The sequence below is a fragment of the Lepidochelys kempii genome, chromosome 17 (assembly GCF_965140285.1).
Source record: "Lepidochelys kempii isolate rLepKem1 chromosome 17, rLepKem1.hap1, whole genome shotgun sequence".
Classification (NCBI taxonomy): domain Eukaryota; kingdom Metazoa; phylum Chordata; order Testudines; family Cheloniidae; genus Lepidochelys; species Lepidochelys kempii.
In genome coordinates this window covers 22,516,390-22,539,884 of record NC_136396.1, presented here as the reverse complement: position 1 = coordinate 22,539,884, position 23,495 = coordinate 22,516,390, and the positions used below count along the sequence as shown (strand labels likewise).

Sequence of the window (23,495 nt, the reverse complement as noted above, 5' to 3'; positions counted from 1 at the left end):
GGTTCCCGCGCTCTTCCTGGTGTGTCTGTTTTTTAAATATTACAAAGTTGGCAACCCTAAGCTGTGCAGAGCATTGTAGGATCGGTGCAGGGAGAGCACCCAAAATAGGATTGTCAATGTGGAAACTTGGCACTTTTGCAACTTTCTCTCATTCAGTCACAAATGTGTAATTGTTTAATAGAGATGTAGCTAGGGAAATGCAGCACTGTGTCTCGGGTGGAAATTTCCTTCACCACCATAAAGGCTAGAAACCTATGGAGAGTTTGTTTTAAATTAAGCTGAGATTCAGGAGCAAATCATACAGCCTGTTAAGGCCCTGTCCAGATCTGTTGCCATCCCTTGAGATTCTATGCTGTCCCCATAGGAGACCCCTTCTGGTCCTATGGCTTCTGCTGCTACCTCTGCTAATGCTAAGCCTGCTGCTCCGCTCCCCATTCTTCAACAACCACTTTGATGTCATCTTTTGGTTGTCTCACCACTCTCTGAAACTGTCGCTTGGTAACTGAACTCAACTTTCCTCAGAAGTAGCCTCCTTCTGCATCATCTTTGACAACTTCACTGTCCTTGCTGTCTACTTGCCTTGCAGCCTCTCACCTTTGTGAAGTGCTCTACTCTGCATCCAGCTTTTTGTCAGTCCTGTTGCTGCTGACTTATCACTAAAAATTTGTAAAACAAAAAACAGGGTGGTGGCTTCTGTCACCCCAGTTTTTGCCATGGTTGTCAGTTTTAGTGTCAACATCTATAATTAGAGGAGAGGGCATGAGGCTCCTATTCCTTGCTGACTGGTTCAAAACCTACTTTGTGAGGAAGCTGTCAACCAGGAGCCATCTTTATGCTATGTGGCTTCAAACAGGAAAGAAAACCTGTTTGTTTTGTGGATGTTGCATTTAAAGTGAAAGTTGTCTTCCAGTGTGACTGTTTTTGGTAAGAACAAGTGTTTCTGTTGCTTGGTATATCCATCTGTTTTTGAGTAGGAACATTTTCGCCCCCTATGTAAAATTTCGTGTTCATTATTAGCTCTTAATCTGAAAATCCAGTTATAAACTGAGCAGTGTGTGAGTTATTTGAGCATGAAAAGATATCTTGGATAATCATGCACTTCAGATGAGAAAACTCAGCTTAAAAGGAGGAGGAATGTGGCACATGAATGGAAGTCAATAGATCCAAGTTCTGTTCTTAGCTCTGCCACAAGTAGTAGTCTTTGTTTCTCAATCATTAAAATGGGAATAATATATTCCCTATCTCATAACTGTGTTAAGCTTTACTCTTTTTATCATTTGTAAAGTGCTGAGGTATTGTGAAGGATGCCATAGATGTTACCTACAAATGACTTTGCTGTTTGCATTCTAATTTAAATGGCCCAACTAGGCATTGGAGGTAACATTTTTCAGAGAATAGGGAAATTAAGTACTATTATACAACTTGCATTGCTGTGTTGTGATTGGAGGGAGTTACCAACAGGACAGAATCCTTGCAATCTGATCTGACTTCTTTAAAAATGAGTTTCTATGCTTTGAGGAAAGTGACAGAAATCTTCAAGACCTCAAAGTGCAGAAACTGCTCTTCCCATCATATAGGACATTCCCTGTCCTTTCTAATCAGTCAGACATAAGAAGTGACAGGACTCAAACTTCCCAGGCATGTACAGGCCAGAAGGCAGAACCTACCAGTCATACCTTGATATGGAGAATGAGTTGGATGCCCACCAATTAGCTTCCTGAGCAATACTTTAGTGAGAAGTCCAGCACCCACCAGAGCTGCTGGGATTCTTGGGGACAGCACCCCTGTATGGGCTCCATCTTTTTATTAACATCTGACTGATAGGCACCTCATAAACTTTGCTGCCTTTCCTGTCTTCATCTGACTACTAGAAGGGAGAGAGCTTCATCTCCCCACCAAATCTGTTTCTCCCCCTTACCCCACAGAGCATTCTGGCAGCAGCAATGAGAGATTCTTCCTTCAAAATATGCCTTTCTCAGCTTTCCCAAACAGCAAAAGATTAAATTGATGACTCATTTTGGTGTCACTAAGGCCCATGTGGTTCTGGGTAGCAGCAATGAAACTGATCAGAATGGTCAGTTGCACTGTGTTGGTTGGGAAAGCTCTGAGCAGGGACAGAGGCACTGGAGCTGTCTGCAGGCTCAGGAACAAATTGCATTCATTGTATGTTCAGGTGCCATTTGGAGGTTTTCTTTGGAATCTTAAGGGCTGGAAGTGTAATTTTTTGAGCTTAAATTCAGTAGAAATTGGTGGTGTGGGTTCTGACAAACTAGCCATGACAAACTTCTCGCTTGTCAATGGTGAATGGAGTTTTCAAACCATGGTAGGGGTCAAACCAAATCAGTGCTCCGAATCTGGTATCATATCAGCAGTTAGGAGCCAAAAGTAGTGCTTTAGAAGTATATGCTGACTCAGTACAAAGCTTGTTCAAGTAACTAGTGGGCTCTGGGCGGTATGATGGTAAATGGGATGTAGTGGGGAAGAGGATATGCTGTTAAGAAATTAGCAAGTGTCAAAGCTGACAACCTTTCTAGCCCAGGTGCAAGCCTCCCCAGTGAAGGCTCCCACATTTGAAACTGGAAACTTGCTGGTATGCAGTAGAAACCAGAACCAACAAATTGCTTAGTAGTGTTTTAATCACTCTCTTTAAAAGGCCTTCTTGAGAACTGTCCCTGTAAGAAGGTGCTCTGAGCATGCACTGTTCTTGTAGTCCTCAGCTAGCTGTTGGCTATTCTGTATTCTGTCTGCAGCCCAAATGTAGGTTGTTGATCTTTTAAGTCCTACTCTCCACTGCCTGTAAAAAGGCTGTTGTGAAGTTCTGGCAGCTATACAAGTGGTAAGTATACAGAGAATGAGGCTTCAGTCCTAGGCTTCAAAAGAAGGCATGGGGAACGAGGACTGTAGCCAACATAGTGATGCGAGGAGCACTTCTAGCTGTTAGCAATATATGGGGAAGGTGCCTCCTGTATGTTTTGGAGGAGGGTTGTTGTCCCACATTGTCTTGTTGCCTATCTCCCATTGTGATCAGAATTCCCCAGGTTGGCTTCAGTATTTTGTTGGTTCCATTTTCTCAAGGATTTGAGCTCTAGTATTTAAGTTCTGAATCTACTTACTTAGATTTTTGGTCAAGGATTATAATAAACTTTGTCTTTGGGGTCTGGATTTCAGCCTGACTTTAGACAGATTAATTTTTGTTCACTTCTTCTCAATGCATCTTTTACATAGTGAGGTAGACCTGTTCTTCAGAGGCAGGTAAAGATGCAGGAGACATCTGTAAAGTACCCTGAGCCCCTCAAAAAAGCTTAAAGCCCTCTGATCTCAGTTCTTTGCCTTCTTGGCAGAAGTTGGTTATTTATCCTGATCATGAGATGAAATGTCGAAGTAAAGCTCTTGGGTATGTTTACACTGCAATGGGAGATGTGACTGCAGCTAGGGTAAGCATACCCATGCTAGCCTTAGTGTAGCTAGTATTTCTTAAAAAGCTGTGAAGACACAGCAGCATGTGCCCTGGCATGGGCTAGCAATAGGAGTGTGTGCTCTTGGTTCTGGGTGGGCTTGTGCAGCAACACAGGCTTCAGTGTGGGCTGTATCTTCACTGCTCTTTTTGGCTGTACTAGCTAGATTAAAGATAACATAGGTATGTCTGCCTGAGCTGTAATTGCCCTTCCAGTTGTAGTGTAGACATACCATTCATCTGCAGGAATCCTGCCACCTTTCACTATTTCATTCTGTTTGTGGACATCCCAGGGGATGTGGGAGCTACTAGGATGCCAAGATTTTTGTCCTGACAGGTAACCTAGGCTTGCTCTTTTTGAGTTCTTCTGCTGACATGGCAGAATATGTGGGAATCTGAGTTATTAGAGCATGTGCTTGTCCCTCCTGTAGTCAGAGCAGAACAGCTGCGCTTGGAAACCCATGTGGCTAAGTGTGGCGTGGCTTCCAATCTACAATTGTCCATTTAGTAGGCAGGCTTTAGAAAGGGTCCTTTAAGGTGAGGACCTGAGTTGAAGCAACTAGTCAAAGTGAAGAAGATGCATAAGGCCATGCTGAGGAACAGGAGAACAGAAAATAAAATACCAGTAATATTAAAGTCCTTCTCTTTGCCTTGGGCCAGCTCATCCTCCTGCTTTGGCTTTGTTCTGCATTCTTGTGGGAATCTCTCAAACTGAAATTAGCAGCATTTGAGCTTGAGGTTTGGGATTCTTCAGATGCTGGACCCTTGGGCAGTTGTGTGGTCTGAATTGGGAGAAACTCTAGGGTTTTTTCACATGGGGGGGCGGTGGAGGGAGTCCGTAGTAATTGGTGCATACTAGTTAATGTTCACAAGCTACTCTGCAATAACTCCCCATGTGGACACTCCCATTGCACACTGAGTGCCTTTGTGTGCATTAGTTTAATTTACTTTGGAAATGCATTAACAGAAGTTACCAGTAAATTAATCTTCTTTCTTCACCTGACTAATCAGCAAAATAGAAAATAGCCTATTGCAATATGTGGTGAATCTGGTTACAGTAGTTTTCTTTTAATGTGTCTGGTAATCCCTGCAGTAAAACTGGAGAAAGAAGCAGAGGAGGAGAGAATCCGGAAGCATAAAGCTGCTGCTGAAAAGGCTTTCCAAGATGGGATTGCCAAAGCTAAGCTGGTGATGCGCAGAACGCCAATAGGAACTGACCGTAACCACAACAGGTAGAAGAGCTAACCGTAAAGCTTCCCTGTGCTATCTGTGTCGCTTGTACTGCTAACGGTCCTGTTAGGTGATCACCTCCTTTCTGTTGGAATAGAATGTTACAAATGAATATTTCATGTATTTGAGATCTTTTGTACCAGTATGCAGTGCATTACTGTGCATCGAGAACTTCAGGGGCGGCCTACTGTAAAGCTAAAATAGAGATGAGACCATCTCCAGACTGCTGTAGTCTGGGGGACCTACATCTCTGCAGGAGGGATGCATGACTCTCAGTCTAATCTAGTACTTTTCAGTCTACTCAGGCTGGTACCCTTTATTCTAAATCAAAAACTTTTCTGACGATATCTTGCCCCATGCTTACAATAAACTAAGAGTAAAAAATGTCAGTGATAACCCTATGTAATTGATTTGGGTTTTTGAGATGCTGACAGGAAGTGCTTCACCTTGAAAAGTAAGAGTATGCGGGGGAGTGAGGGAGCAAGAGTTTTCTTTGCTTTAGATTGTAATACAATTTCAATTGCTTCGTCTCCTGATTAGCTTTGTGGCCTGACCCAGTAGTTGAGAAACAGTTGGCTAACATTATCAAACTGCTGGCTATAGTAGTTACCATTATTATCCTTCTCTCATTCAGACTTGGTGTATGGTAGACTTCGAAAGAACTGTAGGATAGTTTCTTCTTCTTGCTCATGCTGCACTTCTGCTGAAGATATAGATGCATGCACATATTTTAAATGCCTGCATACTTGTGTTCTCTCTTCTCGTGTGTATGTATATGTATTTTTTCCATGCAACTCTTGTCCTCCTGTGGTTCCTGCAGTGAAGTCTATGCTCTTTACAGGTACTGGCTGTTTTCAGATGAGGTTCCTGGCTTGTTCATTGAGAAGGGCTGGGTACATGACAGTATAGACTACAGATTCATCCGTCACCGCCAGAAGAAGGAGGAAGTGGTAGATGATGATGATGATTACTACCCAATGGGTAAGATCAGCCAACTTCTCTTGCGTATCCTCTTTTGTCACTAATGTATCCTCTTTGTTACTAGCTGGGGTTGGGGATGGATCGGCAAATGGATGACCATGTAACAGATCAGCCTAGGTGCTGTTCTTCAAGAGGTGTCAGTGTGGATCCCACTGTAGATGTGCATGAGTCTCGTGTGTGAGATTGGAGTCTTTTGAATAGAATTGTCAAGGGTTGTGCTTGTACCTCGTGCTCCTTATTCTCCCATCTAAGGGGGAGCCATGATCTGTCTTCAGTTCCCTCTTAACTCTTGTGGCAGTCAGATGGAATCTGGCATGTGTCCAACCCACTAATTCTTGGCTTTGGTTAAATTTTCTCAAACTCTTCATAAAACCTTCATCACTTTTCTGATCCACTGACGACAGATGCTGAGAATGATAGTGACTAATCTTGACTGAATAGTCATGGTCAGACACTCCCCCGCCCAGGGCTTCTGAGCATGCTGGATTCAAAACCTTCATGCTTCAAGCCTTGCCTATCCTGGAGTGCACTGAATCTGTTGAAAAACAGATGTGGGGGAGTGAGGGAGCAAGAGTCCCAAATACTGAGCAGATGTTTGGTGTGCCTTTAATTTGCCACAAGAACACGTAAGTCGTGAGAAGCGTGGTTGAAGCTTCATTTTCTGGAGCAATTTATGAAGATCTCTTCGGATTCTGAGAAGAGCTCCAGGTTCTTAGTAGCAGACAAGGGACCCCAAAGACCAGTACAGAGAAAATGGCACAGAAAAAAGACTGGCCTCCTCACCAAAGTAGACTCAACCAGCGCCACAGACTTAACCAGCACCACAGACACTATCAGCATCTCTGGTACCAAAGTGCAGCTATGAGAGGGACTGCTGTGAACATACAAGCAGAGACACTAGGAAGAGCTCAGTGTCTTCTCACCAAAAGACATCTCATCTTCATCACCTGGTGAAGTGATATCCTCAACACCGATACTAGAACCTGATTACTTCAAGTTTCAGAGTAGCAGCCGTGTTAGCCTGTATCCGCAAAAAGAAAAGGAGTACTTGTGGCACCTTAGACTAACCAATTTATTTGAGCATAAGCTTTTGTGAGCTACAGCTCACTTCATCGGATGTATGCATCTGTGACCTGCAGCTCATGAAAGCTTATGCTCAAATAAATTTGTTAGTCTAAGGTGAAACAAGCATTCCTTTTCTGATTACTTGAAGTAATTCCAAGAGCTCCTATGAGAATTACTTAGATCCTGGAGAGACAGACGCTGATCATATTGAAAAAGTATAAGCTGATATTTTGACAACTCTCAGTCCAGCCAGTCGCCCTCCTTATTAATGACCAGGCTAAGGCCCTGTGGCAGGTGCCTGCCACAATAACACCCACTGTAAAATGGGTAGAGAAGCAGTACCCAATCCCTCAGACAGGGTTTGAATACTTCTTTGCCCGCCCTAACCAGGGCTCCTTATCTGTCTCAAAGGTAGAGAAAAAATCTATAGCAAAACAGAATGCCCCTAAACACACGGACCCCAAAAAGGCTCTATCTATTTACTACTCTGCTTTTCTGCAACTGCAAGAGGCAAATTACTTTTTGAGCTGTGATAGTGATGCCCTTTCTCTTGAAACTCCTGTGTGACAACAGGAAGGCACCCAGGGAAGTAAAAAAGGTAGGCCAGTTGGTGGCAATTGACACTTCCAACACTATTGTCAGATCTATGGCCATGGCAGTGACAATGCACAGAACATCCTGACTACAAGTATTGGGCATTCTTTGAGAGGTACAGGGTATGATTGGGGACTAGCCCTTTGAAAGCATGGAATTTAGGGAGCAAACAGACAGCTCTTCAGGCTCTTTTGAAGACTCAAAGGCTCCCTGGGGACTGTCACCCCAGCCTCATGCTGTACCATCCTCAGTCCCAGTCAAGACAACAAACACCTTGCTGTCATTCCAAGCAGCCTGAGTGCCATGCCAATAAAAAGCTAAAGTATGACAGGAATCGCCCGACTCCTCCTTCCTTGGCAATGTATCTTGCTCCTCTGTCATGTCAGCAAATTTGACAGGATTGTCAGGAGCCTCACCAGATCTATTTCAGAGAGCATGACTTACAGAAGCCATCTCACCCCATTCCACCACGGGTGATCTGCCATAACATTGTACAAATTGGTGCTAGAGGCAGAAGTGGTCTTGCTGCATCGTCTAGGAGGCTGAGGAGCTGCCACCAGATTTCAGGGGAAGGGGCTTCTGCTCCCAGTATTTCCTTATCCTGAAGAAGAAAAGGGGTCTTTGTTCTGTCCTAGACCTGAGAAGACTCAACGAATACATATGCCATTTCAGGATGACAACTCTTGCCTCTGTCATTCCATATGTTTATGCTCACGGCTGGTTCATGGCTCTCTACTTGCATGATGCATCTGCATACTTCTATACTGCTCTCTATCTGGGCCATGGGAAGTACCCAAGATTCCGAGTGGAACCCAACCATTACCAATCCAGGGTATTGCCCTTTGGACTCTCCACAACAGTGTTCACAAAATCCCTGGTGGAGGTGGCAGAACTCTTAGGGAGCAAGGGAATCCATGTCTACCTATACTGAGATGATTGGCTGATCAGGGATAGGTTGCAGCAGGAGATGTTAATAGCTCTGGAATACATATTTTCCCTGCTCTCCCAATTAGAACTCCTTGTGAACTACAAGAAATAGCCTGTAACAGCCATGCAGATGATTATTGATCAGAGTGCCTATGAACTCTCTCTCAGGGAGAGCTTACTTGTCAGGTGTCTGTCTACAGTGCAGTTAAACACCCGTAGCTGGCCCGTGTCAGCTGACTCAGACTGCAGGGCTGTGAAACTGTGGTGTATGTATTCAGGCTTGGGCTGGAGCTGGACTATGGGACCTTCTCCCTCAGTCTCACAGCCCAGGCTCCAGCCTAAGCCTGAACACCTCCACTGCAGTTTTTTGTAGCCCTGCATCCAGAGCCCTGAAAGCCTGAATCAGCTGACATGGGCCAGCTACAGGTGTTTAATTGCAGTGTCATCATCGGCAATGATCCCGCCATTCGAGGATGATCTCTACCACGGATTTATGTATGGGTCCTGAGATGACTCAGGAGTCCAATCCTGGAACCACAGATCTGCCTGCAGTAGGTACAGACATTTCCTGGCAGGCCCGCTGCCTGCTGGGAGAAAGTTCTCTTTTTCCTTCCTTCTCTCTTTTCAGCTTTTGAGAGCAAGGCGCTTCTCAAAGTGGGCCACTGCCCGATGGAGGATGTAGCCCAATTGGGGTCAGTTGGTGGCTTGCTGCTCCCAGCTTGTGATGTCCACATCAGTTTTCTTGAGAGATGCTTTCATTATGTCTTTGTAGCGTTTCCTCTGACCACCACAGGATCTCTGACCATGGGTGAGCTGAGAGTAGAGGACTTGTTTTGGGAGGCAAGATTTGGCATCTGTACACAATGTCCAGCCCAGCGGAGTTGGTGCATTAGGATCATTGCTTCAATGCTGGTGACATTGAATCATAGAATGTCAGAGTTGGAAGGAACCTCAAGAGGTTATCTAGTCCAACCCCTTGCTCAAAGCAGGACCAATCCCCAATTTTTGCCCCAGACCCTTAAATGGCCCCCTCAAGGATTGAACTGACAACCCTGGTTTTAGCAGGCCAATGCTCAAACCACTGAGCTTTTCCCCCACCCCCACCATTGGCTTCACTGAGGATGCTGGTGTTAGTGCAGCAATCTTTACACTGGACACAAAGGATCTTCCAGAGGCATTGTTGGTGGTACCTCTCCAGACTCTTGAGGTGCGGTCAATAAGGCATCCATAAAGGAGTATAGGAATAACCATTGTCTTATAGACCTGGATCTTAGTGTCCTGCGGTAGGTCACGGTCCATGAAAGCACTTTCGAGCAATTTCCCAACGGGAAACACTTGCACACTGGATCTCTCTGTTGATTTTTTGTGTTTTGAGAAAGTTGGTTACCAAGGTAGCAAAAGTGCTTGACTGTCTCCAAAGTCTGACCTTTGGTGTGCATGAGGATGGCACAGTCATCATCAGCATATGGAAAGTCAGTAATGGATGCCCTGAGGACACACTTCAGAGGCCAGGTCTGGGGCTGCTAGGCATCAAAGCATCACTTGATCAAGAGTCATAGTCCCTCCCAAGGTCCTACAAGAACTTGGCGGCTGGACCTGGAGAACATTTTGAAAGGTTTCTTTCTTGACCCCCTTCCCTACGATGACTCATAGCAGATGCTTCAGGGACAGATTGGGGTGCCCATCTGAACTATCCTTAGATGCAAGGAACCTGGTCCCAGTACGATTTGAAGCTGCACATTCTAGAAGCCCAGTTGTTGCTGGCTTCTTACACAGGCATGCAGGCACTTGAGTGGACACCGCAGATGTCTATCATAAAGCCAATATTTCACCAGTTGAGGGCTCTCAAAATAGACCCATTCGCCAGACAGGACAGCACCAAGTGCCCAAACTTCTGTTCCAGAGAATGCATGAGCCTGGGCTGTTCACCAGATGCCTTCCTGCTCCAGTGGAGTCCAGGCCTCCTATATAGCTTTTCCCCCAATTACCCTGGTCCCCAGGCTATCATCTGGTGGGACAAGACCATGCTGATCATAAATAGCTCTTTATTGGTAGAGGCTATTTTGGCATCAGACCTCATTCACACTTCCATTCTGCCTCCTCTCTGTCTCTGTCTGCCTGGATGTGAGATCCCAGCTCCACTGTCAGATATTCCAAGGACTACAGGTCTGAGTGCACCTGACTGTTTAGTTGTTGGCTGGCTTAGCATGACAGACTTCTCAACAGGTTCAAGAAATCCTCCTACAGAGCAGGAAGCCATCTACTAGGAAGACATACTTTGCCCATATGGACAATTGTTTCCATTTGGAAATCCAATATAATCTAGACCCCGTTGAGGCTCCAGTACCAAAGATCCTCCACGATATGCTGCACTTGAAATAGTCGATTGGCATTTAATTCTCTCCAAGTCCACCTTGCAGCAGTAATGATGTGTCATACCACAATACCTCACCCATCCTGTGTCTCTAATATCCTGGGACTGACACAGCTACAGCAACACTGCATGTAGACTCCGGTATGGTCAGACTTGCTCTTCGTACATCAGACCGTACCGAGACTCCTCACAGGCTTCCTGCGTACTTACCCACCTGTCAGAAACTCTACTCCTATGTGGCATTTCAACATTGTTCTCCTGAAACTTATGGAGCCTCTGTTTGAGTCATTACCAGACTGTTAGATACATCATCTTCCCATTAAGGTGGACTACTTGTTGCCATCACTTCAGCGTGGGTCAATGAGTTCCATGCCCTAATGGCTGGTCCTCCGTAAAATCCTTTCACAGGAACAAGGTGGTTTTAAGACTGCATCTTAAGCTCATCCTTAAGGTGGTATCAAGTGTTTAATCTAAATCAATTGATTAATCTACCAGTCTTCTTCCCAGAGCCCCATGCAACATGCAGAGAGAAGAAGCTATATACTTCGGGTGGTTTTCAGAGCCTTGCTCTATATTACTTTAGCAGGACCAAACCTTTTATGCTTTCTTTTTGTCTTTGTGGCTTTAATGACACATTGAAAGGTCCAATCATCTCCTCACAGAGACCGTGCATGATCCACTTAGATTATCTCCACTTGTAATCAGTGAACCTCTTCGCTCCAAATGTCAACAAATGCTGCCTGTGCTCTCATGGAGTACTTCAGTCTGCTTTAGAGACATACCAGTCTCTGAGATTTGCAAAAATAGCAGCTGAAGTACATAACCCACTGACTTGTTACACATTTCATTCTTGACGTTGCTGGTTGGTCTGATGCCACGGTTGACAGGGCAGTACTGCAATCTTCGTTTTTCTAATGCTGTAGGCATGCCTCATTCCCACCATTGTTCTTCTTGCCAGTCACCTACAGTGGGATTCTCATTAATGTATTATCAAAGAATGATTGGTTATCCTACAATACAACATTTCAAAAAAACAGTTAGTGTGGATCCCACAACCTGACCTCCAGCCACTCTTTTCAGAGTCCACAGGAGCATGGGCTTTGAATTGCAAGGGAACTGAAAAAGGGCCACAGTCACCCTTGCCTCGTACAGGAGTTTGAGGCAGCACAGGGCATATGCGGTGCATGTGCACATACAGTGAGATCCATGCTGACTACAACATATCTCTCAGAACCACATAGACTGTGTGGTAAGTAACCTGCTACATAAAAGCACTCTAACAGAAAAGAAACAAGATAGAAGTGGTCTGCAACTGCCAAGATTCTAAATGAAACCAAAAACAAGTGTTTTGGGCCCTGTAGTCATAGAGCCTTTCCTGCAATTGTCCTAACCGAAGAGAACCTGGGGCTACTGCTTCAGGTCTCCCTACACAATTGCCTGTACCGAGGGTGGCCAAACTTACTGACCCTCCGAGGCGCGTGTGGTAATCTTCAGAAGCTCGAGAGCCAGGCACGCCTGCCGGGGCTCAGGGCTTCAGCCTGGTAGGGCGTGCCTGCTGGGGCTCAGGGCTTCAGCAAGAGTGGGGCTGAAACCGCGAGCCCTGGCAGGTGTCCCACACAGGACTGAATCCCCAAGAACCCCCTCCCGATGGGCAGAAGTTCAAGATCGACCACCCTTCTACAAGGCAGAAGCCCAGAGCTCCCCCCCCCCCCCACCACCACCACCAAGCCTGTTGCAGGGGAGACCTCTGCAAGCTGCACTCATGCTGTAAAAGAGCTGCATGTGGCTTTGCTTTGCCACCCCTGGCCTATACCCCTCTCGGCTCCTTTTGATAGCTTGAAGGTAAGTATTTGGGACTCCTTAAAATAGCCACAGTTGGACTGGCCATTGCGTAGTGGCAGCCACTGTACAGAGGTGGCTACTTCAGGGGGTCTGGTTCCCTGACGTGAAGGTGGAGAGAGTGCTGCCATTTGCCTTCAGGCTAATCAGAGATGGTATCATCTACACCAGTGATGGTGTAAAAGGAGATGGGAGGGCAACACTGAAATGAAGGTGCTTCCATTTCACTGGGAATCAAGTATCCTGCCAACTTCAACTGAATTTCAGTCATTCAGCACTTCCTTGTTTATGGGTTGGTAGATGCTGGGTTTGCTGTGGAAGTGGCTTATTCCTCTAACAGCAGTGCTTGGCTGGAGGGGCAGTTGTGCAGAACAATTCTGTCAGTTTCCTCTAGTCCTCCACAAATGAGGATAGCTATTCCATGGACTCTTCCCTCCCTTAAATGTTCACTAATTCATTTCCCTGGGAAACTACTAGAATGCATGTGTTATGTCTTCAAAGAGGTCCTCAATTAATTGGATGGTTTGCTCTTCTTAAAGATTACATGTAACACCTGAAGTCTGCTGTAGAGAATTTGTGCCTGACATTGCTCTCTACCACCTAACACTCTTTGTCTAACAAGTGACATGCAATCCATGCATTGAAGTGGATTTTCTTATAACAGAATAGCCCTGTGGTATATCTACACTGCAGTAAAAGACCTGCGGCATGGCTATGGCTGGCCAGGGTCAGCTGACTTGGGCTCTTGGGGCTTGAGGTGTGGGGCTAAAACACATGTTGTACATGCTTTGGCTGAAAGCCTGCGAGATGGGTGGGTTTCAGAGCCCGGGTTCCAACCTGAGCCTGGAAGTCTGCATGGCAATTTTTAGCCCTGCAGCCCATGCCCTGCAAACCCAAGTCAATAGACCTGGGCTCAGACTCAGTGCTGCAGATTTTTTATTACAGTGTAGATGTACCTTCAGGTATGTCTACATAGCAGCGTAAGCCTAATCTTCTCCTTGCATCCCTTCACCAAGTGTGTTAACCTAGGGCTCAAACCTAGGGTCCCAGGACACTGCAGGGCTGGAGGGTCCAAGCCAGTGTTAAACTGGGACATAAGATCCAAGCCCTATTGCTTTCCTGTGTGCACATGGCCTCAGCTTGTCTCGGGTCTCAGAAGTCTTCTACATGTATTCCAGAGTTCTTTGGGGTGACTTCCTGAGTCCTCTCTGTCTGAACAATCTGTGGAGCAGCCTATTGCAGTGGAAACCACACCTCCCTTTGCAAACTGTAGCAGCTCAGATGAGCATTAACCCATTGTCTGCTGAACACTGGTCTGCAAGCACACTACCAGGGAGCCTGCAGGGTTTTCAATGGAGACCTATCAGAAGAAGCTTTTTGCAAAGAGCTGCTTTCTGGTCATAAGAGCACAGCCAGATTTTGGAGCATGTTGCCCAGGCACCCCTGCACACACAGGCACAGGGAGTTCAGGGGAGGCCAGAGAGCAGAGCGGGGAGGAAGCGGCTGCCCTGCAGGAAGGGGGAGCAGCAGAGCTCAGCACAGCCAGGGGAGGGATGATCCCCAACACTCTGGTCACTCCCCCTCCCTACAGGGCAGCCGTTTGGTCTTTGCTCCATTCTCTTGTGACCCCGTCCTTCCTGGGGCTGCATGTGCATAGGAGCCCGGACAGCGTGCACTCTAAGGGCAGTGAGTGGGAGCCAGCCCCAAAACTTCCCCACAGCCTCCTGGGTTCCCTTATCCCTACCTCCCTGGGTGCGGTAGAGGCAGGGCTAAGGGAACCCCATGGGGTGCTGGAGCACACTGCACCCCTAGTCCTGGGGAAGCCCTTCTCTCTGTAGCTGGCAGCAGCCAGGCTGTGGGGGGAGGGGTGTTTTTCCTTTGAAACCTACATTTTATGTCAAACTTGAAAACAGACACAGATAAATAAAAAGCCAATCAAACAAAAAGAACTTCACTGAACATCCTATTTTAAAAATTAAGAATTGCAACATTTCATTTTAATAGTTTGACAGTCCTGGAGGTTGATGTACTAATTATTCTCAGACAGGTGCACACAGGCTTTTTCCTGCCAATGTGACTCAGCCTAGAGCTGAAGAGCCCAGTTCTCAGGTTAGATGGTAGTTCAGTATAAAGCCTTCTCCACTTGCAGTCATTCTACTGAGACAGCCACCAAAGAAACTAATTATGCCGTTATGTGCTCCTTATGCCACCTGAGTCCCATAAGTAGCGCCTCAGTTAGGAAACAGGGTGGGTAGTAGCATTTTCCCACAGTGAAGTGCATTCAAACACCCTGGGATAGGGGTACTTGGCATCTGTGCATTACAGCGTGGACGCCAGAGCCCTAGGTTTGAGCATGGATCTGAAAATCCTTAACATGGGGTTAAAATGCTGCGTAGACGCTCAAGCCCCGGGTTCCCTGGCACGGGTCAGCTGACTTGAGTCCAACTAACCCTAGGCTTATATTGCTGTGTAGACATACCCTTAGTTACCTCTTCTCACCAAAGTGTAACTCCTTTTTTGGCATATATCCCAATGTGAACAGCATAAATGCTGAATTCTATTGTGAATTCACAACGATAGGAAGAGAGCATTCCCTGAGACACTTGAGGGTTGGGAAGGGAGGGAAATGGCATTAATTGCTTGGCTTATATACTTCACCTATAAAGCATATATGCAAGGATTCTTTGTCTGACTGATGGAATTGGTGAATATATTTTTATAGCATGCACATCCATACATACATACTTGAGATTATTAGCTATTTGGTCATAAACATTCACTGACCTGTTATTTATTTCAAAGGAATTATACACTGGAGTTCAGTTGGAAAGGAAAGACTCAGAGATTTGTACATTGTAAGGAATGTATTTGCACTTCCAAGCACTAGATGGAGTATCTGATCAATATATACTGAGAAGAGCCTTTTGTAAAATTGTAAGAGGTGTTATTTCTCATGTCCATTTCTTGTACTGTGCCTTAATGCCATAGTGATACCTTTGTAAATACCAGGATAGTAACTGACAGAGGCATATTCACTGATTTGGTTTCTTTATGGAAAGCAAATTATGGGTCTCCCTGGCCAAATATGTGATGAGGCTTACTGAGCAATTTTGGCTCCTTTGCTGTCTTACTACCCCACCAGCAGTCTGATATAACCATTTTAACTAGTCAGTATAGCTTTGTGAAGTAAGAAGTTGACAGATGCGACCATGAACGAGATTGCATTTTAATTTTGTGTGAATCTTTTACAGATAAGCGAAAGAACATGGCTACAGGTGGCAGAGTGAACACTCATCATAGATCCATGCATGTTACAGACATTCCGATAGAGACCACTGTACCCAAACAGGGACAGAACTTATGGTAATATGCTTTCTCATAGCTGCACTTTTGTGCTCATAACCAGACAATTGGGTTCAGTAAAATTTGCTGGAATATTTAGTGTGGTCCCAGAAATGAGGTGTCTCAACTTCATAAGAGACATGGGGTTCTGATCCACCTTGGTGTTTTATAAAGACCAGTATCTAGTATAAAAGGGAGCTGTAGATCACTGGAAAAAATTGAAGTGTGGAAAGCTAAATGAACATCTTTAAGGAGGCAACCATTCCATTTTGTTTTACACACCATGTATTCTTATTCTGCAGTGAAGTTAGACACAATAGGAGTATCCAGTAATATTTTTCATAGAATCATAGACTATTAGGGTTGGAAGGGACCTCAGGAGGTCATCTAGTCCAACCCCCTGCTCGAAGCAGGACCAATCCCCAACGAAATCATTCCAGCCAGGGCTTTGTCAAGCCTGACTTTAAAAACCTCTAAGGAAGGAGATTCCATCACCTCCCTAGGAACCCATTCCAGTGCTTCACCACCCTTCTAGTGAAAAAGTTTTTCCTAATATCCAACCTAAACCTCCCCCACTGCAACTTGAGACCATTACTCCTCGTCCTGTCATCTGCTACCATTGAGAACAGTCTAGATCCATCCTCTTTGGAACCCCCGTTCAGGTAGTTGAAAGCAGCTATCAAATCCCCCCTCATTCTTCTCTTCAGACTAAACAATCCCAGTTCCCTCAGCCTCTCCTCATAAGTCATGTGTTCCAGTCCCCTAATCATTTTTGTTGCCCTCCGCTGGACGTTTTCCAATTTTTCCACATCCTTCTTGTAGTGTGGGGCCCAAAACTGGACACAGTACTCCAGATGAGGCCTTACCAGTGTCGAATAGAGGGGAACAATTTTGTTTGAACAAATGCTTTTTATTCTTCTCAATGTATGATGGTCCCTTTGTAATAACCATCTGATTACAGCTATTCCTTTTTCAGTTGCTGAACTAGTTTGGTAGCCTACCAATCCTATACTTTGGAAGTGTAACAAGCGGTACTAGTAATTGTGGGTAATAAAGACAGACGAGCCAAGAGGTGATAAGACTTTGACTTGCTGCTGCTAGAAAGAGTGATTTTTAAATCAGATTAAAAAAGCTGGACTTAAATAGGGTTTTTATATTAATTTTATGTGATTCTCATTCTTTGGTACACCAGCCAAAACACTTATTTATTCTGGTCCATTAAGAACATGTCTGTCTACCTACAATACTAATCCTGTCTTTAATACCATGCACATGACCTTGTTTGAGAAGTGACCTTGCTTAAATTATAATAGCCTGTGTGGCTCCCACTTGTGCTCATCCACCCTCCTGCAGTGATGAGACAGAGCAGAGTGGCCCCAGCTGCCTGTTCATTCCCTGTTGGTGCCGGTGGCAGTGAGATAGAACGTTGTGGTCTCTGCCCCCCCACCCCCTGGGCACCCTTTAATTGAAACACTTAATAAATGTTAATTAGTATAAACTAGTTTAGTTACTTAGTTTATGGACACTTTCCTGTCCTGTTGGAAGCCCCTTTATTTTTTTATATTTTCTTTCCCTTGTATGATGATTACTACTTATCACCAAGGTGCTATTCCACCAAATGGCTGAGGCTAACCCCTCTGGCTGCAAGCTGTCCCTGTCGTGTGACAGGCTTATTCCATCAACTGTTGGGTGCCCTTGGCCATTGCCCTGTAGGTTGGTCTTCTCCACCAGAACTGACAGCGTCAAAGTCATTGATGGCTAAAGTTGTACCTACTGGAGCAATCCATGGGGAGAGCATCAGATTCAGAAAGATGCTCCTCTGATTCCATAAAGGGACTCTCCTTCCAGAGTTCCCACTCCTTCCGCACCCCTATTAGTAGGGACTCTACCTAGAAGGCTACCATCACCAACACAGAGAGAGGATCTCAGCTGACTTAGTCCTCCAAACAAAGCTTGGTGCCAAAGCCTGGTATTATTTGCTCCCGTTGAGGTAAGGCAGATCTGAGCTGCTCTTGAAGGGCAACTCAAGCTACTAGTCTCCTTTCCCAGAATGGGTGAGGTGAAAGAAATGAGGAATTATGGACCTCCTGTCTCCTCTGAACCATGAGCACAGAGGCCTGATTGCCCTGGAGAGGTTAGTGGAAGGCTGATTCTTTGTCTCAACTGGCTGCAAGTGGAACTACATACATATAGACATCGAAGCCCAGTACCAGTGCCCCCACCCTCTATACCAGTCCTGTTATACAGAAATCCTGAACAGTACTTGCAAATCTGTTACAAATTAATGACACTTGAGCCCCCTGGCACTGTCCTCTGTACTAATGCCACCAACACCAGGAAGAATTATACTCTCAGTACTGGTATTCTTCTGCACTGCATTGAACAGTCAACATCACTTCTAGAACAGACATACTCCTCACTCTCTCTCTCTTTCTCCAGAATCAAGCAGAGACCCTTTCCAGACATCCGTCCCCGTTTTTCTCTCCCCAAGGATTCCCTGAGTTGAACAACTCCCAGATCATCATCCTCAATCATCAACAGACTTTAGGGCTGCCCAGAGATCTCCAGCAAAACATCCTTACATCTTTTGTCAGACATCACTTTGAGCCATAGCACTTTCTCAGTCTTATCCATTTGACTTTACACCTTGGTCTTATTGGGCAATCTGGTCCCACTTCTGTAGGAGATGCTGCTGTCCCTCTTGCTTCTACAAATGACCTAGGGTCCACTTCACCAGTTAAGTCCATGATTAGACGACTCAGTGAAGTAGACCTCCAAAAAGGGAGTGAGAGAATGTGAGGAAGGAGGCAGAGGCTTAGGAGGAAGATTGGAAGGAAATGACTCCAAGATCACAAGAGACTCCTCTCAACCCTTTCTCCCCCCCTTCCCCACATGAGGAGATGGTGACATCTGCTCCAATAGCACCTCCAAGAAGGACCTGTTGTTGGCAGGAGTTGCTGTGAAGGATAGCAGACAGTCTGGACATTGAATTATTTGTAATGTATATGCTTTCTCTATTCTGACCTCCCAAACACATGGGCAAAGCTCATAAATGGAGTCCTAGGTTTAAAACAAACAAAAGGAAGTATTTCTTCACGCAATGCAGAGTCAAACTGTGGAACTCTTTGCCAGAGATGTTGTGAAGGCCAAGACTATAACAGGGTTCAAAAAAGAAATAGATAAATTCATGGAGGATAGGTCTATCAATAACTATTAGCTGGGATGGGCAAGGATGGTGTACCTAGCCTCTGTTTGCCAGAAGCTGGGAGTGGGCAACAGGGGATGGATCACTTGATTGCCTGTTCTGTTCATTCCCTCTGGAGCACCTGGCGTTGGCCACTGTCAGAGACAGGACACTGGCCTAAATGGACCTTTGGTCTGATCCAGTATGACTGTTCTTATGTTCTAAGGTTGTTTAAAATTGGCATTTGAATTTACAGCCATCTATCCAAAGGGTTAGATTCACTAAGTTATAGCCATTTAAGTAAACTGAAAAATCAGTCGGTGTTGGAAAGGATTGGTATGTAATGCATTGCATAGCACAGCAATTTCATTTTCTGTCCTGTATAGTCCATAACTTATTTTATTACATCCTAGTTTATGGCATAGCCACTGGTGCTCACAAACTCATTACTTCAAGGTTTACTCCCTCTACAAGTGCAGAGATTGCCACGAGTTTTCAAAGCTCTGCAGGAGCTTCCAGAATTACCACCAGCTGCCCATGGATGGCAATCGGGGGAAGTCCTGGACAATTGGAAAAAGGCAAATATATAGTGCCCATCTTTAAAAAAAGGGAGGCGGAGAATCTGGGGAACTACAGATCGGTCAGCCTCACCCCAGTCCCTGGAAAAATCATGGAGCAGGTCCTCAAGGAAACAATTCTGAAGCACTTAGGGGAGAGGAAAGTGATCAGGAACAGTCAGCATGGATTCACCAAGGGCAAGTCATGCCTGACTAACTTAATTGCCTTCTATGATGAGAACTGGCTGTGTGGATGAGGGAAAAGCAGTGGATGTGTTGTTCCTTGACTTTAGCAAAGCTTTTGACATGGTCTCCCACAGTATTCTTGCCAGCAAGTTAAAGAAGTATGGACTGGATGAATGGACTATAAGGTGGATAGAAAGCTTGCTAGATCGTCAGGCTCAATGGGTAGTGATCAATGGCTCAATGCCTAGCTGGCAGCCAGTATCAAGCAGAGTGCCCCAGGGATCTGTCCTGGGGCCGGTTTTGTTCAATATCTTCATTAATGATCTGAATGATGGGATGGATTGCACCCTCAGCAAGTTTGCAGATGACACTAAGCTGGGGGGGGAGAGGTAGATACCCTGGAGGGTAGGGATAGGGTCCAGAAGGACCTAAACAAGTTGGAGGATTGGGCCAAAAGAAATCTGATGACGTTCAACAAGGACAAGTGCAAAGTCCTGCACTTAGAATGGAAGAACACCATGCACTGCTACAGGCTGGGGATCAGCTGGCTAAGCAGCAGTTCTGCAGAAAAGGACCTGGGGATTAAAGTGGATGAGAAGCTGGATATGAGTCAACAATGTGCCCTTGTTGCCAAGAAGGCTAACTGCATATTGGGCTGCATTAGTAGGAGCATTGCCAGCAGATCGAGGGAAGTGATTATTCCCCTCTGTTTGACACTGGGTGAGGCCACATCTGGAGTATTGCTTCCAGTTTTACTACAGAAAGGATGTGGACAAATTGGAGAGAGTCCAGCGGAGGGCAACAAAAAAGTTTAAGGGGCTAGGGCACATAACTTCCGAGAAGAGACTGAAGGAACTGGGCTTATTTAGTCTACACAAGAAGAGAGTAAAGGGGGATTTGATAGCAGCTTTCAACTACCTGAAGGGGAGGTTCCAAAGAGGATGGAGCTAGGCTGTTCTCAGTGCTGGTAAATGACCGAACAAGGATCAGTGGTCTCAAATTGCAGTGGGGGACGTCTAGATTGGATATTAGGAAAAACTATTTCACTAAGGGGGTAGTGAAGCACTGGAATGGGTTACCTAGGGAGGTAGTGGAATCTCCATCCTTACAGGTTTTTAAGACCTGGCTTGACAAAGCCCTGGTTGGGATGATTTAGTTGGGGTTGGTCCTGCTTTGAGCAGGGGGTTGGGCTAGATGACCTCCTGGGGTCTCTTCCAACCCTAATCTTCTTTGATTCTATGAAAGCTCCCATACCTCATGTGCATAATGGAATTGTGCTCCATAAGGGCTCCCTGAACAGAGGATCTCATAGCAGGGCTGGCAGATCTGCAGTAGTATGAATCTGACAACCTCTGCAGGGGTGCTGGGCTATGTGCAAGGGGCTATTGGAGCATTGTAAAATTACAATTTAAAAATAGTTTAAGTGACTGATCTTTAGTGCCAGGCATTACATTTCAACTACATGTAAACTGTTCTCAGTAGCCACATGTTTTTTGTTACCCAGTATTTTTTAGGGTGCCATGGAACCCCTTGTTCAATTCACTTCAAATTTGATAGAAAAGTTCTACCTCTGCTCCAGGAAGCTCCAGGCTTAATCAGGGTACGTCTATACTACCCGTTGGATTGGTGGGTAGTGATTGATCTATCGGATCGATTTATTGCGTCTCGTCTAGACGCGATAAATCGATCCCCGAATCAATGCCTGTACTCGACCTTGGCAGGCGGAGTAAGCAGAGTCGATGGGGGAGGCGCCGCGGTCGACGCGCCGCCATGAGGACCGCCAGGTAAGTGGAACTAAGATACTTGGACTTTAGCTATGCTATTCACGTAGCTGAAGTTGCGTATCTTAGTTCGAATTCCCCCCCTAGTGTAGCCCAGGCCTGACATTCAGGCAGATACTTCTTTATTTGTGTAGTAGAGAGGGAGTGCCAACGTTGGGTTTAAATTGGAAATACAGTTATGCATTGTCGACTGTGGAATGGTTAGTACTGCTCCATAACAGTTCTAGTCAGCCAAACTAAATAGTCCACATAAGTTCCCCTTATGCTGTGTGTAAATGTAAGAGATACAGGTGAACCACTAGAAAGAGACTGTTACAGCTCCTCTTGGGATAAGACAGTATTTGCTGGGGGGTGGGAGTTTTTTGTTTTGTTTTTATTTTTTTATATTTTTAAAAGAATAACCAAAGTTGTTGAATATAAAATCCAGGGGGAAAAAATAAAAACAGTTTTTCAAAATTTGAGCCTGGTGGTTTTAGTGGTTTGACTCATTCTAGCAACACAGCTACAGAATAAGTTAGTCCAATAAAACAAATGTGACTTACTGTGACAAAAATAAGAACTAAAGAGAAGAATGGCTTTGTATCGTACAGTTCAAGATGTTTTGTCTGTGTGGATTCCACTAACTGTGTGCACGAGATGCAAATCTTTTGACCAACACTGTTTGTGGGGCCCATGCCTGTGCCCTGCATGTCCTAATGCTTCCCCCACCAAAACCCAAGGGTATATAGGACTGAGTTAGCCCCAGCTGCCTTTCAGTTCTCACTGCTCCAGACTTCTAGCAGAGATGTACTCTGAAGGAGCAGGACAGAGGGTGGTTAATGGGATCTATGCAAACAAAAATGAAAATTACAGTTACTATAAGGTAAAGTAAGCATTCCTTCGTCTGAGTCTTTCTGTGCAAATACCGCTTATGGTGACAAGCTAGTGGTTTCTGTATTGAACAGGAAGGGTCTAAGGAGTCCTAACTACACCTACAATGATGTGACAATGATTCGCGAAAATGCTGTGGTTTGGACATGTTGTATGAGTGTATAAAAACTGCATTTCTAGACAAGCTCCTGACTGAATACCACCTCATGAAAGACGGAAAAGAAGAGGACAATGAACTACATAAGAAAACTATGGAGAAGTGCCGCAGTCTTGGAAATTGCCTAGAATGGAGCAAAAAATGTGTCGCTAGACATCAGTGGCAATGCTACGTTGCCTCGTGTCACAAGGCATGGGAATGTGTAAACTAAACTATACTGCACCTCGCTAGCTAAGCATTGCTGAACAGCTCTCTGGAATTTGGCATCCGAGCTAGACTCCACATCTAATGTGTAATCATAGAATATCAGAGTTGGAAGGGACCTCAGGAGGTCATCTAGTCCAACCCCCTGCTCAAAGCAGGACCAATCCCAACTAAATCATCCCAGCCAGGGCTTTGTCAAGCCTGACCTTAAAAATCTCTAAGGAAGGAGATTCCACCACCTCCCTAGGTAACCCATTCCAGTGTTCCACCACCCTCCTAGTGAAATAGTTTTTCCTAATATCCAACCTAAACCTCCCCCACTGCAACTTGAGACCATTACTCCTTGTTCTGTCATCAGCTACCACTGAGAACAGTCTAGAGCCATCCTTTTTGGAACCCCCTTTCAAGTAGTTGAAAGCAGCTATCAAATCCCCCCTCATTCTTCTCTTCCGCAGACTAAACAATCCCAGTTCCCTCAGCCTCTCCTCATAAGTCATGTGTTCCAGACCCCTAATCATTTTTGTTGCCCTCCGCTGGACGCTTTCCAATTTTTCCGCATCCTTCTTGTAGTGTGGGGCCCAAAACTGGACACAGTACTCCAGATGAGGCCTCACCAGTGTCGAATAGAGGGGAACGATCACATCCCTCGATCTGCTGGCAATGCTCCTGCTTATACAGTCCAAAATGCCATTAGCCTTCTTGGCAACAAGACTCGTATGTTGACTCGTATCCAGCTTCTCATTCACTGTA

General features: G+C 45.3%; 1 protein-coding gene across 3 annotated transcripts in view; it reads left to right on the top strand.

Annotated features, from left to right (window-relative positions):
• BAZ1B (bromodomain adjacent to zinc finger domain 1B) overlaps positions 1-23,495 on the top strand; it is a 90,275-nt gene that overhangs the window by 40,300 nt on the left and 26,480 nt on the right. For all 3 annotated transcript variants that reach the window (XM_073315627.1, XM_073315626.2, XM_078849273.1), the window contains 3 exons: positions 4,548-4,686; positions 5,526-5,665; positions 15,716-15,827. In XM_073315627.1, the coding sequence (XP_073171728.1) occupies positions 4,548-4,686; positions 5,526-5,665; positions 15,716-15,827 (391 nt within the window). The remainder of the gene's footprint in view (positions 1-4,547; positions 4,687-5,525; positions 5,666-15,715; positions 15,828-23,495) is intronic.